The 17943-nt window shown below is 44.4% G+C and overlaps 1 protein-coding gene across 1 annotated transcript in view; it reads right to left on the bottom strand.

Annotated features, from left to right (window-relative positions):
- Positions 1–17943, bottom strand: part of LOC140716737 (uncharacterized) — a 251627-nt gene that overhangs the window by 75317 nt on the left and 158367 nt on the right. The window contains 7 exon segments of the mRNA XM_073029546.1: positions 482–535; positions 4962–5006; positions 5663–5716; positions 6745–6789; positions 7327–7380; positions 8420–8473; positions 9644–9751. Coding sequence (XP_072885647.1) covers positions 482–535; positions 4962–5006; positions 5663–5716; positions 6745–6789; positions 7327–7380; positions 8420–8473; positions 9644–9751 — 414 coding nt within the window.

The following is a 17943-nucleotide window of genomic DNA, read 5'->3' as shown; positions in this document are numbered from 1 at the left end:
CATTACAAAGTGTGTATGTTTGTCTTCATGCGAGTCTATGTGAGACAGTGTGTAAGAGTACAAGTGCATGTGTGAGAGGGCAGGTCTCTCTTTGACAGAAAATTTGTGATAGAGTGCATTTGTGTGAGAGTGTGTATACTGTATGTTACCTATGTTTTGGCAGGTGTGTCTCTTTATGAGTGGGGAGAATGTGTGCGTACCTGTGTGTGTAGCTGTATTTGAGGCATTATGCATCAAATTATGTGGGTGTGGGTGTGATTTTGTTTGAGAATGTCAGAGTGAGATTGTGTATGTATAACAAAGTGCATGCATGCGTGTATATCTGTTTATATACCATTGCGTACACTTAACTGTGTGTCTATGTCAGAGAGAGTGAGTGTGTATGTGGCTCTGTGTGGGTATATGTGAGTACGAATGAGTCTGTGAGTGTGTGAGACAACAGCACAGGGTAGGAACTGGAAAATGAAGCTAGTTCACTTACCGGAGGTCCTTTTGGTCCTGGGAATCCAGTGGGTCCTTGAGGTCCAGGAAGTCCCTGAATTAAAGAGAACAGAGAGGAAGGTCACCTCTTTAAAATGAGACGTGTGTGTGTGTGTGTGTGTGTGTGTGTGTGTGTGTGTGTGTGTGTGTGTGTGTGTGTGTGTGTGTGTGTGTGTGTGTGTGTGTGTGTGTGTGTGTGTGTGTGTGTGTGTGTGTGTGTGTGTGTGTGAGAGAGAGAGAAATCAGTCATACGGATATCTCCATCTTCACATTAGTCAAACACATCAAACAGAAGAAAAAGCAAGGGCAAGTCTGTGCCACACTCACAGCGCCCATCCCCACGTGCTCACCCTCACAGCGCCCATCCCCACGTGCTCACCCTCACAGTGCCCATCCCCACGTGCTCACCCTCACAGTTCCCACTCTCGACATTGACAGTCACACACACACAGAGTTCCAGTTGTGCCATTTCAGTGGCAGTTTTCCTATCTGTGAACGCTGTCCAATTGTCTCAACCACTTCCTCTGGAAGCTCTGTCCATATATACAGCACCCGCTATGTAAAAAATGCATTGCTTAAATTCCTTTAAAATCTCTCCCTCTCACCTTAAACCTATGTTCTCTAGTTCTTGATACCCCAACTCTGGGTCAGACTGGGTGCATTCACCTTGTATGTGCCACTTGTGGTTTTATCCCCCTCTATAAGGTTACTTCGCAGTCTCGTACACCCCTAGGAGAAAAGTCCCAGTCTACCGTGTAATTCAATCCCCCACGTCCTGGCCACCTCCTTGTAAATCTTTTCTGCACTCTTTCCAGTTTAGTATCGTCCATCCTGTAGTGGGATGACAAAAACTATGCACACTTCTCCAAGTGCGGCCTCACCAGCACCCTTATAACAATGAATGGGAAATTCTGAGGCTGTGGAAGTGAGGGTGCAACAGGACAAGGGGGACGATGTTGACCAGCATGAAGATGTGTGCGCACAGGAAGCAGACAGGCAGGAGGCTGCCCTCAATGACCCAAGGCACTGGGAACTCCAAGGTTAGTCAGTTCCTGGGTTATGACCGGGTTCCATTCTGAAGAACTGTTTGTAATGCCAGAGATTCTGCAGATGATTATTCTCCTCCATGGATGCTGCCTGCTGCCTGACTTGCCGAATGCCTCCAGCATTTTTGTGAGTGGTGCTTGTAACGCAAATTGTCCGTAAATCAGGAATGAGCAGAAACCCTGTGCATGGGAGAGTGTCTTAGAAACAGCAGCGAAGGGAGAGGGAGTATGTGTGGGAATAGCAGTCACCAGCTGGCCCCTCTGACTCAGGGGGTGAACGGCTAGGTCTGCTCAGCTTCACGCAGCCACAGTTTTTGCGGCTCAGGTTGGAAGACAGAAGTTGCAGGGATGTACCCTGTTCCCAGCCAGCAGAGTATGCCCGTAGTCTGGCTACAGCTGGCACATCACCCTCGTCCACTCCACTGTTCTTGTGTGTGGGGTGTCCATATGTTAGGCGTTCATAGCTTAGGGAGGACCAGTGGACTGGAATTATTAGTCCACAGCTCATGTCTCAGTACAGTTCTGCTCAACACATTACAGAGTAGATTTAACTACATTAGAGAGGGAGAAGAGGAGAGTTATGAATTTTTTGCCAGCTCTGGAAAACTGCAGCTATGAGGAAAAATTGGATACGCTGGATTGTTTTTCTTGGCTTTGGGAGACTTAAGTGAAGTGTACGTATAAAATTATCAGGAGGTCTGGATAATTGAAGAACATAGACTTAAAGTGACTGGTAGAAGGATCAGAGGGGGGAGGAGAAAAAATATTTTCACCCAGAGGGTGTTAAGGGTCTGGAACTCTCATCACACTTAAATCGTGCTTGAGTTCACCCTTAAAAAGCTGTGGCTTGTAGTGTTAGACATTCAGTGCAGGATGGCGGAGGGGGGAGGTTTGGGCAGCTGTGATGAAAGCAGAATATGTTGGAAACAGTTAGTAGGTCCGGCAATGTCTGTGGAAAACTAGCCGAGTATATGTTTCGGGTTAAAAAGTCCTTATCCCTGAAGCTGCTCCCTGAACCGCTGAATGTTTCAAGCATTTTCTATTTTAACCTCAGATTTCCACCATCTGCAGCATTTTGTATTCATTCAGCTGTACAAGGGACAGACAGGGTAGGCTGAATGCCTCATTCTATGGTTTTACATTTTCAATGTCTCTCTCCAGTTCTCTTCCTTTCCCTAACCTGTTATTTTAACCAAAAGCCACTAATCTGCCGGCTCATAAATTGCCTCTCTCTCCACAGATGCTGCCTGAACTATTGAGAGTTTCCAGGCTTCAACTTACCAACCTCTGCAGCATTTTGTTATTTACTCACCTGTCCTGGCATTTGTTTATGCAGTGTGGTGTAAATTGCTGCTTGAGATGGACTCACCACCTCACCCCAGTCTAGTTCATTATGGGTGTTTAAACTTCACTTACTGAGCAATCCCACCTCAGGAGCTGGAAGGGGCTGGGGATCTGGTGAAGAATTTATCATTACCACCTCACTGTGTTTGGTAAAGTTGGTTCCACCAGGGGAAGGTATTCTAATTACATCAGTGACACTGAACACTGAAGAAATGTTGTAAAGCCCAGAAGACAGCCTGCACCAGTAAAGCGTTGATATATCCTACATTGTAATGACAAAGAAGACTACTTAGCCTATCACTGAATTTGGCTCCCATTCCCCCACCCTGTCCATTGCCATGGAACATAGAAGAACTTAGAATATAGAACCATACAGCACAGGAACAGGCCCTTTGTCCTATCATGTCTGTATCAAACACAATGCCAATTTAAGCCAATCTCTACTAACTGGTCTTGGTCAATACCTCTCCATTCTCTGCACATTCATGTGTCTACCTAACAGCCTGTTAAACACCACTATTGTATCTCAATCCACCACCATCCACAGCAGCCTGCTTCAGGCACCCAACACTCTCTGTGTAAAAGCACATACCTCCCCTAAATATTACCCCTCTCACTTTAACTGAAGTTCTCCAGTAGTTGACATTTCTACCATGGGGAAAAGGTATTCAGAATGTCTACTCTATCTATGCCTTACTTATTTTTATACACAGATGCCCTCAGTGTCCAATGCTCCAGAGGGTTTTGGATTTCAGGAAGGCACAGGTTGACCATTCTCAATTACACATCAATGGCTCTGCCACGGAGAGAGTGAAGAGCATAAAGTTCCTTGGTGTGCACATAGTGAATGATCTAACCTGGATCCACTAGAACTCCTCATTAGTCAAGAAAGCATAGCAGCATCTACACCTTCTGAGGAGACTGAGGCATACAAGACTCTTCACCCGCATTCTATTATCTTTCTACAGGAGCACCATGGAGAGTGCACTATCTGGCTGTATCATTGAGTGGTACAGAAGCTGCAAGGCATCAGATTGCAAGGCCCTATAGAGGATAGTAAAGAGCATCAACAGGATCACCGGGGCCTCCCTCCCCCATTTGTGACATTACTGGGAGTGTTGTATATGAAGGTTATGAAACATTCTTGAGTATCTCCAACACCTATTCCCCTAACACTGTGACCTAGTACCATCAGGAATGAGGTACAGAAGTATCAGGACTAGAACTACCAGACTGGAAAACACCTTCTTCCCCCAGGGTGTGAAACTAATAAATACTCTACCATCATGCGAGCTGTTTACTGTTTACCTGTGCTGTGCATTTTGAATTATGTTTTAGTAACTTAGTGTATTTGTGGTAAAATTTTGTTTTATGTGCTGTGTGTGATATGCTTTGTGAGTGCACCATGGTCTGGAGGGACATCGTTTCATTTGGCTGTGTATATGTACATTCAGAAGACAATAAACTTGAACTTATAACAACCCAAGCTTGTTGAACTTCTCCTTCTAGCTCATAACCTCCAGTCCAGGCAGTATCCTGGTTAACCTCTGCTGTGCCATTAAGGAAGGTTCTACATTCTTTCTGTACTAGAGCAACTAGAAAAGCGCATAATACTCCAAGTGCAGCCTAACCAAATGTTTATAAAATTGCAACATGTTTTCCTTTCTCTTAGACTTAAACAATGAAGACAAGCATGCATATGCATTCTGCATCACCCTCTCTACTTGTGCGCCCACTTTCAGGGAGCTACAGACTTGTATCCCAAGATCCCTCCGCACATCAAGAGTCAACAATAGGAACAGGAGTGGGCCATTGTTTCTGCTCAAAAGCTGAATATGATCATGGCCAATCGTTCCCTGCAGCCTCTTCCTATGATTTTTCCCATATTCCTTGCTCTTTTCAGCATTAGAAATGGTTTAGGCTAATTGAACAGGCACACAAGAAGTGATAATGGCAGAGGCAACTGCACTGGCTGTGAGCGAAGTTTGTCGGTGGGTGGTTGGTGCTGAATGATGGAAGGGAGGCCAGGACGATTTCACCTGGCCCCATCCTGTTCTGAAGGCAGGGGTTTCTGGAGGCATGCAGACTCACCCTTTCTCCTGAAGGACCTGGAGGTCCATCAGTCCCTGAGGTTCCCTGTTGAGAGAGCAAAAAGAACATAATGAGTTGCAATGCATTGTCCAATGGAGCAAGTCAGCTTCCTGCAGTGATACAACCAAGTACCAGCCTTCACTGAAATTACACCCTGCTCCACCTTAGGTAACATCACTCTGGTCCTTTCCAACACCCAGCTAAACTCCCTAATTATAACAACACATCCATACCTTAAATAACTTCTTAAAATTACAGGCTTCTAACTTCCCATCTAGTACAAGATCTACAGCTATAGAGTGACAATAAGCTTCATTATGTCACTATTAAGTCACTCTCTGTCCTGCCCCAAATATAAATCTCTCGGTTATAACTCCTGCTATCACACATAGGGATGCCATTCCACACCTATCGGGAAGATCCAAGCTCCATTACTTTGAGCAAAGCTCTCTGTTATAACATAACTACCTACCCATACCCTCAATAAGAAGCTCATTTATAAAATAGATGCTGTGCTTATCCAGAATTTTCAGCATGTAAGGTGCAAAATTCACTTTCTATAACACACCCCCACCCACGATATGGTTCTCAGTTATAACACTCACTCAGTTATATATCCATCCCTCAGTAAGCATTGTCACTCCAAGATCAGACACTATTTAACAGAATCTCCAGACACTTAACACACCCATTATCCTCACCTTAGCACCTGGCTTGCCAGTTGCTCCTCTTGGCCCTCGTTGACCACGTGGTCCCTGAGAAAGAAAAGCAATGGTATTATCAGTCAAGCCCAGTTCCTGGCAGATATGGACTTATGGTCTTATAAACAGGTAACGGGAATCATACGGCACTATTGATACGCCTCTCAGTCTCACTAACCATGTTAATCTGTGGATGATAATCACTTTGCATGAAACAAAGGACAGTACAGCATAGGAAAAATCCCTTTAGACCATACTATCCATGCGATTTGAGGCTAAATTAATCTCATCCCATCTGCCTGTACTAATCAATAACTCTGCATTTCCTGCCCGTTCATGTGACCTCTTAAATTTTGCTACCATACTTGATTCTACCACTATTCCTGGCAGCATGTTCCAGATCTTACCTCATAAATCTCCTTTAAACTTTCTTGGGGTGAATATGTATTAAACTTCCACCCTGGAGAAAAGGCTCTGACTATCTACTTATCTATGCCCCTCATAATTTTATACACTTTCATCAGTTTGCCCCTCAGCTTCCAGTGCTCTTGAGAAAATAGTCTAAATTTGCCCAACTTCATCTTTATGCTAATACTCTCTTAACCCAGCAACATCTTAGTGAATCTCTTCTGCATTCTCTCCAAAATCCTTTTCTGTAATATAGCAACCAGAACTGCATACTCCAAATATGGCCTATATAAAGTTTTATGCAGCAGCAGCAGCAAGACTTGCCAAATTTTATACTCGATGAGGGCAAGAACGACATGCCTCCTCTGCTACCCTACCTGCTTGAGTTGCCACTTTCAGGGAGACGTGCCTTTGCACTCCAAGTTTCCTCTACATATCAATGCTCCCAAGTGTGCTACTTACCATATACTTACCATTTACATTTGACCTTCCTGAGTGCAGTACCTCACACTTGCCTGGATTAACCTCCATTCTTCCATTCTGTCAATTCTCTGCCCACATCCCCAATTGGTCTAAACCCTGTTGTCAATCTTCCTCACTATCCACAGATTGACCAGTCTCAACCAACTACATCAGAAGAGAAGTCAACTGAAATCCTTTAAAATCAGACATACCGTGGGTCCACGTTGTCCTCTTTGGCCCATCTTGCCTGGCAAACCCTGTAAGGACAGAAGAAAAATGAGATTTCTGCATGGAGATAGGCACGGAATAAAATGAAGAGTGACACTCTATTGAATGAGAAAGCAAAGGAGGAATGAGAAAAGGGGTGAGAAAAGCAGGTATAAAGGGTGATGGAGAGGGAGATGGAGAAGGAAGACTCAAAGGAAAATGCAAAGATGTAAGTTGAGGAGGCAGAGATGAAGAGTTACGTCCTTCAGTTTCCCTGAAGTTGTGTGGAAAGAGGGGAGGGGACATGGAGGAGAAAGAGGATGAGAAACTTTGAACAGAAAACTAGAGAAGAAAGTGAAAAAATGAGTGAGAGAGGGAACAGCAAAATAGGTGAATCCATAAAAAGGGGAGGAAACTCAAAGAAATACCAAAAGAGAGAAAAAAGTTTGTGAAACAGAGTGAGTATGGAGAAAGAGATATAGATGATGGGAGACAAATTCAACACACATGAGAAAAGTGCTTGGTTCCAGTTGGTGAGCTTGTACTTCTTGGTTAATACCTTTATTGTTTTGTTTTTCAGAACTTACCCGAGCACCTTTCTCGCCATTGGTACCTGGGAATCCAGGGAAACCAAGGGAGCCCTGTGAAAAGAAGGCATGTTTTAGACAGATTAAACAGCGACAGGTCACTGAAGCCTCAATAAACTCTCAATCAGCATGGCTGTAGGATTCTTTATTTTCTTGAAAGAATTGCCTCAACCTACCAAAGGAACACAAACTGGATTGGGTTGAACTGGGTAATAGTCCCAAAACACATGAAAGGGAAGATGTTCACAGATTTTTTTGTTAGTGTCAGGGAGTCTCGGAACTTAGGTTAAAGATGAGAGGGGAAAGGATTAAAAAGGATCTGAGGCAAAAATTATTCACAAAGTTGTGAGAGTGTGGAACGAGCTGCCAGCGCAAGTGGTGCATGCGAGCTCATTTTCAATATACATGTGACGTTTGGACAGGTACATGGATAGTAGGAATATGGATGTCTTTGGTCTGGGTGCAGGTCAGGTCATTGCCAGTTTAAATTGTTCAGCACGGACTTGACAGGCCAAAGGCCCTGTTTCTGTACTCTGCTTTTCTATGACTTTATGACTCCATTCATTTAGGATCTGGGCATCACTGACAATACTTATTGCCCATCCCTTTTTGTCATTGATAAGCTGGTGGTTAGCCATGTTCTTGAAGTGGTGCCCTTCTGGAAAACTATTGAAGCATTCCTTATGTTTGCTGATTGGTGCTGACCCCCTGGCTCTGTGAGGAGTCTTCATCATTTCACTATGACCACGTGCATTTCTTCCCACAGCAGAACAGATCGGCATTTAACTGGCTGCTGTAAATTTACCAGGTAGATGAGTGGGAGAATGTGGGGCTGATGAGAATTGGGAAGAATAAAGTAGGATCAGTGTTCCATTAGTGAACACTGTCAGCACAGAGCTGATGGGCGAAGGACCTGTTTTCTTGTGTATCACCCTATAACATCTCCGACAATGGTGCTAGAGAGGGAATCCAGAGATGTGGAAATATATACAATGAAGGAATGGCAATAATGCTCAAAGATGGACGTCCAATGATCTATGAACTTGAACTAAATATGCAGTATACCGATTATGGTGCTTCCTGATATCCTTACCTTGGGACCCTGACGCCCTGGGTATCCGGGAAGACCAGGTACTCCGAGCTTACCCTGAAACAAAATACTTGATATTAAATGCTGTTATCCACGTATAATGCTATATATTTGACAGATAAGAGTAACATTATTAAGTGAAACTTCCAACACAATAAAATATCCCAAGTTAATACACAGGTCTATCAAACAGATGTTAACTTTGCAGATATTTCAGGATTAGTCATCTGTTTTCAGGAGCATGGGGAGACGTCTGTCCTGTCACCTGCCCATGCCCTTCAAGGGAAGGCAACTAAAGTTTGTTGCAGGCAATGGCTAAAAGGAGAAGGAGTTATGAGTAAAGAAAAGTTGATGAGATGGAGGGGGTCAGGTAAGGTGAACCGCAATAACAGATAAACATTGGGGCAAGTTGGAAGTTTTATTTTGCATTGGAGGAGAGGATAAGAATGTAATTAAGATTTTGTGTAAGGCCAGGATAACAGTAGCAAGAGGATTGAGGTCATGGAATCAGTCTACAGAGCTTAGAGTAGTTACCACAAGGTAACAAGACATAAATTAGAGTTTGAATAACAGAAGGCTGATGGGTAGGTGAGGTAATGATAAATATGGAGTTGGCTGGAGGCAGGGATGGAAAGAACATGATGTTATAAGAACGGAAGGAGATAGTTACTAGGATCCAATTAATCAAAACATCTTCATTCTCAAGGCAAGGCAAGGAATGACCAGGAAATTAAACAAAAGAAAAGAGGGGACAAGATATTTCAGGAAGGAAGGAAGGTAGGAGAAAGAAGGGGATCATGGACTGTATGGAAGAAACAGAAGTAGAAGTAAGAAGGGAAAGGACAAGAAGGCAAAGAGAAGTGAAGAGAGGGAATGGGAAACTGGGGAGGAAGAGGGGAAGACCAAAATGAGCAGAGAAAATGAAGGAGTGGGGAATGAGTGGAAATGGAATGCTGGGAATGGGAGATGGAAAAGTAGGAGGGGAAAAAGTTGTAGTGAAAGGGGATGGAATAGGGACTGGAAAGGTGAAGTAGCAAAGGAAATAGGAAGGACGAGATGGAGAGCAGAATGGATAGCAGGGTTGGGAGGTCGTAGAGGGAAGTGAGAAAATATGGAGGTTGAAGAGGACTGGAGAGTGGCTGGTGGGGAAAGGAAATTTCTCACAGACGTTGGCACTAACAAGAACATTTTGCCATCCAAGATGCACCATACCACAGAGTCTCTCACCTTCTCACCTGTCGGACCTAATGGACCGGGGTCACCTGCAGGTCCCACTCGACCTTTGGGCCCTTCTGGTCCATCCTCCCCTCGAGGACCACTTGGCCCAATCTCGCCCTATAAAGACAATAGTAAAGCAATTTTACAATGATTCTGTTTAGTGCTCTATCCAAGAGTTGAGTAGGCAGAGGCAAGTACAGTAGAGAGGTTGAGGGCTCCTCATTAGGACAACATCCTCGTTATGGTTAACACCCCAGTAAATAGGATCCCATTCATATCCCCATCAGTTCTGCAATGTCTTGGACCATGTCCAAACTTTCTCAGCTGGCAGAACTGGTATTGGAGCAGAATTCAGGGAAAATTGGACCATCTTTCTTGGAAAGATTTGGCATGTTTTTGACTTTAAAGTGTCAGGGCTTTGACTGAGTGAGTGGGGCTCAGTGAGCTCAACCCTTTTCCACTGAAATGGATGTGATGGTCACACAAGGATTATTGTAATGAATGAGTGATGATTCATCAGACAGGATCTCGCCAAAGTGAGCACTGGCTCGAATCCGAATGAGCAGGAATATTTTTTCAAGAAAGAAGTTTCTCATCACCATGATTGCACTTCGTGTGTTGTGCCAAGACACCAGACATTTAAACCAAGTATTGGACAAGAATGTTCCATTCCTATGGCAAGCATGCCAGAAGCTGACCCTCACTCACAGAGGGAGGCAGCAGGGAAACAGGCCATTCAGCCCATTGTCTTTGCCAACTATCAAATTTCCATTCATATTAACCCCATTCTTTAACTCACCACATTCTCATCACCTCCTTCCCAGGTTCTCCTACCCATCTCAACACAACAGACAATGTACAGCGGACGCTTAATCCGCCAACATGTACATTGCTGGAGCACGGGGTGGGGGGGGGAACATAAGGTCACAATGAGAATGTGCAAATTACACACAGACAGCACCCAGGTTCAGGATCAAACCCTGGGGTCAGGGGCGCTGAGGCAGTGGCTCTACCTACTGTGCTGAACAGGATAAGATTCACAAACAGACGTCACCAAAGACTGATCTCCATTCACATACTCCCCATTAAACATTAAGCATCATACTCCCCCTGTATGAACATAAAACTTCCTAAATTCAGATAAAAGTAACCCCCTCTGTCCCTTTCTCTTTCCGTCTGATCTGCTCAAATCCTCTCACACACCCTTCTCTCTAAATGCAACACAATTCACCCCCAATCAAAACTCTCTTTCCCCTCCTCCACCCATTGGGTTTACTCAAACTCCACTTTCACTAGGCCCCTCTCCTACTGTCCTCATCTGCTCTCACCACCTCCCTTACTTTACACTCTGCTCCACCTCCCTCTCATATCAGATTCCATCATCTGCAGCCTCGTGACACCTCCACCTAAGCCCTCTCAGCCTCTGTTGTTATTTCATGTTCCCTTTCTCCATCTACCTATCTCCCCATTCTCATTTGGTCCCGCCTATCCCCACCAGCTCTTCCCTCCAAATTTTTATACTAAACCATCTCCTTTCTACTCTTCCAGTCCAGAATGAACGCTGTCCACTCGAAACATTGACTGTCCATTTCCCTTCACAGTTTCTGCCCAACCCATGGACTTCCTCCAGCAGCTTGTTTCTTACTCTAGATTTCAATATCTGCAACTTTGCGTTGTCCACATCCACAACAAGCCTCATGAAATGATTGTTCATCGGCTTGACAAGGAACTCCTCCACTCCATCAGTGCACACCTTTTATTGATGCACCCTGTCTGGATGCTTCAAGGCTTGGTATGGTCACTGCTCTGATCAAAGCCACAAGAAATTGCAGATGTTGTATCCACAACCCAGTCCATCATATAAACCAATCTCCCTTCCACTGTCTCTGTCCAATCTCTGGCTCTGGAAATCAGCCAGCTTAATCAAGGACCCCCTCCTTCTTTCTTCCCCCACTTCCATTGGACAGATGATACCAAAGCTTAAGAGCACATAGTATTGGACTCAAGGACAGCTTTTATCTTCCTGTTATCAGGCCTCTCATATGCTAAAAAAATTGACTATTGATCTTTTACTCTACCTCGTTGTGATGCTTATACTGTACTTGTCTACTAACACAATGTTTTCTCAATAACTGCAGATGCCATTTCATTGGCTCTTCACTCAATCCTGAAACATGTGGACTGTGGAGATGCATACAGCAGGATGCTCTTCATTGACAACAGCTCGGCATCCAATACCATCATCTCCTCAAAACTAATCAAAAAGCTACAAGTCAGAATAAGAATCAGAATCAGATTTAGTATCACTGACAAATGTTGTGAAATTTGTTGTTTTGTGCCAGCAGTGCATTGCAATAAAAACTATAAATTATAATAAAAAGTACACAAAAAGAAAGAAAATTAAATGTATAGCGGAAATTTAAAAAAGTACTGAGAGAGTGTTCATGGAATCATTGTCCTTTCAGAAATATGATGAAAGAGGGTAAGAAGCTGTTCCTGAAACATTGAGTGTGTGTCTTCAGGCTCCTGTAGCACCTCTTTGATGGTAGCAATGAGAAGTGAGCATATCCTTGGCTTCAATACCTCCTTCCATGAATATTTCTTCAAATTGCTCACTTGCAGACTCCAGTCAGTTTGAATTGGCAATAATATCTCCTTCTGAATCTCCATTAGCACACATGCACCCTAAGGCTGTACGCTTAGCCACCCCCCCCCCCCCCCACCACCACTGCTTTACTCACTTTGTACTTATGACTGTGAGGCTAGGTACAGCTTCAATGCCACATTTAAGCTTGCTGATGACACCACTGTATTGGTTGGATCAAAGGTGGCAACAAATCAACATAAGGAGGGAGGTTGAACACCCAGCTGAGTGGTGGCACAACAACTCCCATTCAATGTCAGCATAAACAAGGAGATGATTATTGACTTCAGGAGGAGGAAACCAGAGGTCCATGAGCCAGTCCTCAATGGGAGATCAGATGTGGAGAGGTTCAGCAACTTTAAATTTGTTGGTGTAATCATTACAGAGGATCTCTCCTGGATCCAGCACGTTAATTCCATTACAAAGAAAACATGGCAGCACCTTTACTTTCTAAGAAGTTTGTGAAGAATCAGCATGTTATCTAAAACTTTGATAGACCTCGATAATGGCAGAGAGTATATTGACTGGTTGTATCATGGCCTGGTATGGAAAGAGCAATTCCCTTGCAAGGACAAACCTACTAAAAGTGGTGGATATGGCCCAGTCCATCAAGGCAAGGCACTCCTCACCACTGAACTACACGGACCATTGTTACAGGAAAAGAACATCCATCATCAAGGATGCCCATGTTCTCTTCTCACTGCTGCCATCAGGAAGGTGGTACAGGAGTCTCAGGACCCACACCAACAGGTTCAGGAACAGTTATTACTCCTCAACTCTAAAGTATGAATCTATTTCTTTTAGAGCAATGAGAGCTCTCCCCTTAGCTCTATGTGTTGATCTTTCGTCTCCACATGTGCTGTTGTCTACACATATGCATTGTCCTCTCTCTCTCTCGTTGAATGTGAATACACCAGTTAAAGCCATCTCCCGTGTGCGTGCTTTTACTTAATATATATGTAAGTGTGCACAGGCACAACTGAAGTTCAGAAAATATCATGAACTGCACCCAGAGTTACGGGACAAAACAGCGAGAGTTAAACAGCATGAAGAAGCCGAAGGAACCTTGAGTAATAGTGAAAAACGCGCAAATTTAAAGTAAAAATAAGATGATGATGGCTTCAGTCAGGAAAATTGATGAATTTGAAAGTGAAAATGAATGCTGGGAGTTGTATATCAAGAGCGTTGAGCTGCATTGTAATGCGGGAAACGCGGAGGAGCAAAAGAAAGCCCCTACACTTCTTAGCTTAATGAGCTCAAGAACATACCGTCTCTTACGCAACTTAGTAACCCCTGCAAAGCCAGAAATCAAGATGTTTGATGAAATTGTTACAATTTTACAAAATTACTTGAGCTGTAAACTGTTGATAATAGCTTAGAGATTTAGATTCTACAAAAGGAACCAGTCAAAAGATGAAGGGCTTTCTGAATACACTGCAGAACTGTGCAAATGTTCCCAGTGCTGTGACATTCAGGATAGACTTTATGGTGCATTAAGGGACAGCTCAGTCAAAGCACTCAGAAGAGGCTATTATCCGAAACAGACCTAACCTTAGAATGGGCATTGACCACAGCAATATTGTGAGAAACTGCAGCAAAGGATGCAGCATAGCTACAGAAAAGGAGATTAGAATGTGAGATGCACACAATGCCTCTGAATAGTGCAAAAAGCCAAAAGTTATATTGACGTGGGAAATCCTCCCATGCTGCAAATGAATGTTGGTTCAAAGAAACAGCAGCAGAAAATGTCACAGGCAGATCACATAGAGAGAGTATACAAAGCAGACAAAAACCACAACCCAGCGAAAAGTCTCAAACACAAAACTAAGCAAATGCATTAACTTACTGAATGTAAAACAGCATCGGACAACATAGATTCTGACAAAGGTGAACTGTCATGCCTAGAACTGCAGAGTATAACCGAAGCAGATTACAAAATTATCTTGGTCACAATAGATGTGTCTGGTGTAAAGCTGAAAATGGAGCTGGATACAGGGTCATCTCCAGAGGCTGACTACAACTGACTGTTTCCTAAAATTCAATTAGAAAAGACCTCCACATGTGAAAAACTGCCCCACAAAGGCAAACTGAAAGCAAATGTGATGCATGGAGGCTAAACACAGCAGTTAGAGCTTTATGTATTGAAAAGTGGAGGACCAGCACTTTTTGGATGTGAATGGTTGGGAAAATCCAACTAGACTGGCACTCAGTCAAAGCTCTCAGTGTGTCATCAACAGGCAATGGTAGCCCAAATGTTAGCCCTAACCAGAGACTGGCACAGCTGCTTAATGCTATTGAGAAGGTGTTTAAGAAGAGGATTGGTAAACTGTTGGGGTTAATTCGGGACTGCCATTACAGGTCAGGAGTGGCTCACGTAATACACATGTTAGGAGGCCGGAATGCGAGGGAGGGGGGAACGAAACTGGGGACCCCGCTACACCGATACTATTAGTGTCACGCGATTCAGTAAACAAAAGAAACAGGTAACTCGTGAGCATATGGCTGCGGGCCAATAAGATGGACACAAGTGCCCGATATTACCTAATATGTAGCGGGGGGTGTGCTGGGGGGAAAAGGGGTATAAATAAGAGCAGATTGTAAGGGGAAAACAGAACGCCTTCTCCAGCGACTCCGTGGATTCGCTGTGCCAGTTACGAATTCTGCAATAAAGCCACGTTTTGTAATATTCCGGTGTAAGTTGTCTCTCTTCCTAAACGAACACAGGGCAGAATTTCAAGCCCAACATTTGGTGACCCCGACGTGGGGAGGGAGAGACAACACAGGCTGGCGGGTCCGACGGCAGACAACTTGCGGCCGCAAGCTCGACTAAGGTCAGGAAGTGCCTGTTATATCTAAGACTTCCACTAGATAGTTAAATCACTGAGTTAGATCTTGTCTGCTGACGGATCCTCACCAACCCCAAATTACCCTGGGAGAGATCATTCCCGGTGCAGAATCGTGACTGGTAAGTACTAACTCTTATCTGTTTTTAGGAAGATTCTCCGCCCGTGGAAAAGTCTTCTGAGTGAGGGTACCCGCCGCCCACGATGGGCATAAAAGTCTCAGGAGTGAGGAGAATTAAGTCGCGGGACACCGTAGTACACGGGGATACTGACGGCGCCTACCTTAGACTGGTTGTTAAGAGGAGAAATCTCCCACGCGAAGGTCAGGTTTTGAAAGGCGACCGTCCCACATTTGATCCTCTCTGTGTACTAGGGAGCCATGGAGCACTTCAATTTCGAGTTACCAAAACTCAGACATTTGTGTGTTGAGTAACAGAGTATATGAGAGTTTTTAGAAATATGGTAAAATTGATAACTGTGCGAGTTCAATAATCTAACAGTGAGCAGCCGCAGGGGTCGGACACCATCAAGGTAGGAGTGGAAGTGTTCCTCCGAGGCCCGGGGAAGCTCACCTGGAACAGAAAACGGTGGCATGGTCCATACCCTGTCGCCGAGGTCTCCAACAGGGCATTAAAAGGTAAGAAGGGAGGGGGACAATAACTGGCATCATTTTCTACTGGCTAAATAAGACCTCTGGCAAGTGGGGAGCGTTTCTGGGACAGTCGGCTCTAGGACTGTCTATTTAAATTGCTATCTTTATCACGTGTGGTTGTTGTTGCATACCCTGTATTAGGACCCTAGTCATCCGGACTATAGATCGAGCCTTGACTGGAAAGAATGGACCTCCACCGGCGTACCAGGCACCCTTGTTCCCGGTGGAAGGGGAGGACACGGCCCTCCCGGAAAGCGGACGCGCTATGTGAGGACACGGACTGAAATGGACCATGGCAAGGGGGGGGATTGTGAATTTGTTATTGATTAAGTTTTCTGAAATGTTGCATGCTACTTGTAAAAATTGCGGATGTTTAGGGAACCCCTACCCATATTTTGTGACCCTAGGTCGGACAAATCAGGATAAGCAAATAGGGAGGACACGCCAAAGAGTGCCGGGGGACGCTCACCTCTCTGCCTGATCCCGGCAGCCGCGGAAAAGATTGTAAGGGATGTGGGGATGTGGCCTCTGGGAGGCCAAGGGAGGGAGTGTTGGGGTTAATTCGGGACTGCCATTACAGGTCAGGAGTGGCTCACGTAATACACATGTTAGGAGGCCGGAATGCGAGGGAGGGGGGAACGAAACTGGGGACCCCGCTACACCGATACTATTAGTGTCACGCGATTCAGTAAACAAAAGAAACAGGTAACTCGTGAGCATATGGCTGCGGGCCAATAAGATGGACACAAGTGCCCGATATTACCTAATATGTAGCGGGGGGTGTGCTGGGGGGAAAAGGGGTATAAATAAGAGCAGATTGTAAGGGGAAAACAGAACGCCTTCTCCAGCGACTCCGTGGATTCGCTGTGCCAGTTACGAATTCTGCAATAAAGCCACGTTTTGTAATATTCCGGTGTAAGTTGTCTCTCTTCCTAAACGAACACAGGGCAGAATTTCAAGCCCAACAAAACTCAAAGGCATGAAGGCTAGAGTTGAAGTAGATGATACAGCAACACCAAGATTCCATAAAGCGCATCCAGTGCCTTACACACTACATCGAAGTGGATGCTGAACTGCAGGGCTTGGAGGCATTTGGAATTCTCTCCAAGGCTGAGTGGAATGATTGGGCCACACTCATTTTCCTGGTGATCAAGAAAGGAAAGGCAGGAGTCATTCGCATATGTGGTATGTGGGGATCTCAAGGTAAACAGCAATCCAGTGCTGTGTACTGTGCAGTATCCCCCGCCACGAATATAAGACATTTTTGCATCTTTGGCAGATGGAGAGTGGATTTCAAAGATTGACTTGTCACAAACCTACCTGGAAATGAAAATTGAGGAGTCAAGCAGGAAGTTCCCCATAATCAATATTCACAAGGGACTGTTCCAGTTTCACCATCTCATCTTTGGCGTCACATCAGCTCCAGCAATCTAGCAAAGAGCAACTCCAGGTGCTCCAAGATATCTCAGGGACACAATATTACCCTGATGACATCATTGTGACTGGCAAAAATGATGAAGAGCACCTCCAAAACCCTGTAAAGTGCTTACCAGGCTGAGTGAGTATGGTCTGTGCGCAAAGAGAGAAATGTGAGTTTTTCAAGAATAAAATCTCATATTATGGGCAGATTATTGATAAGCATGGCTTACATAAGTCATAAGAGAAGATTGAAGCAGTGGCACCCAAACTTAAAAATGTGTCACAATTCAGGTCATAGTTTGGCCTTGTAAACTACTACCACCGGTTTCTCCCAAACATTGCTACAGTGCTGTATACATTGAATGCATTATTACAGACAGGAGCAAAGTGGGAATGGTCAGGAAGATGTGAAAAAGCATTCAAGAAAACAAAGAGAATAATAATATCTCATAAACTTCTCACCCATTATGACCCATCCCTGCCCATGAGACTGGCATGTGATGCATCCCCTTATGGCATTGGAGCCATTTTGTCACAGATTATGAAAGACGGATCAGAATGCCTGATTACATTTGCTTCAAGATCACTGATGAACGCAAAACACAACTATGCACAGATTGACAGAGAGGCCCTTAGTCTAGTATGGGGAAATAAAGAAGTTCCACTACTCCTACAGACAAAAGTTTATGCTAGTGGCAGATCACCAGCCCCCTTGTGTCAATTTTCAATCCCTGGAATGGAATTCCAATGA

Source organism: Hemitrygon akajei, chromosome 2, assembly GCF_048418815.1.
Source record: "Hemitrygon akajei chromosome 2, sHemAka1.3, whole genome shotgun sequence".
Taxonomy (NCBI): domain Eukaryota; kingdom Metazoa; phylum Chordata; class Chondrichthyes; order Myliobatiformes; family Dasyatidae; genus Hemitrygon; species Hemitrygon akajei.
Note: the sequence above shows the minus strand (reverse complement) of the source record. Positions and strands in the feature narration are given on the sequence as shown.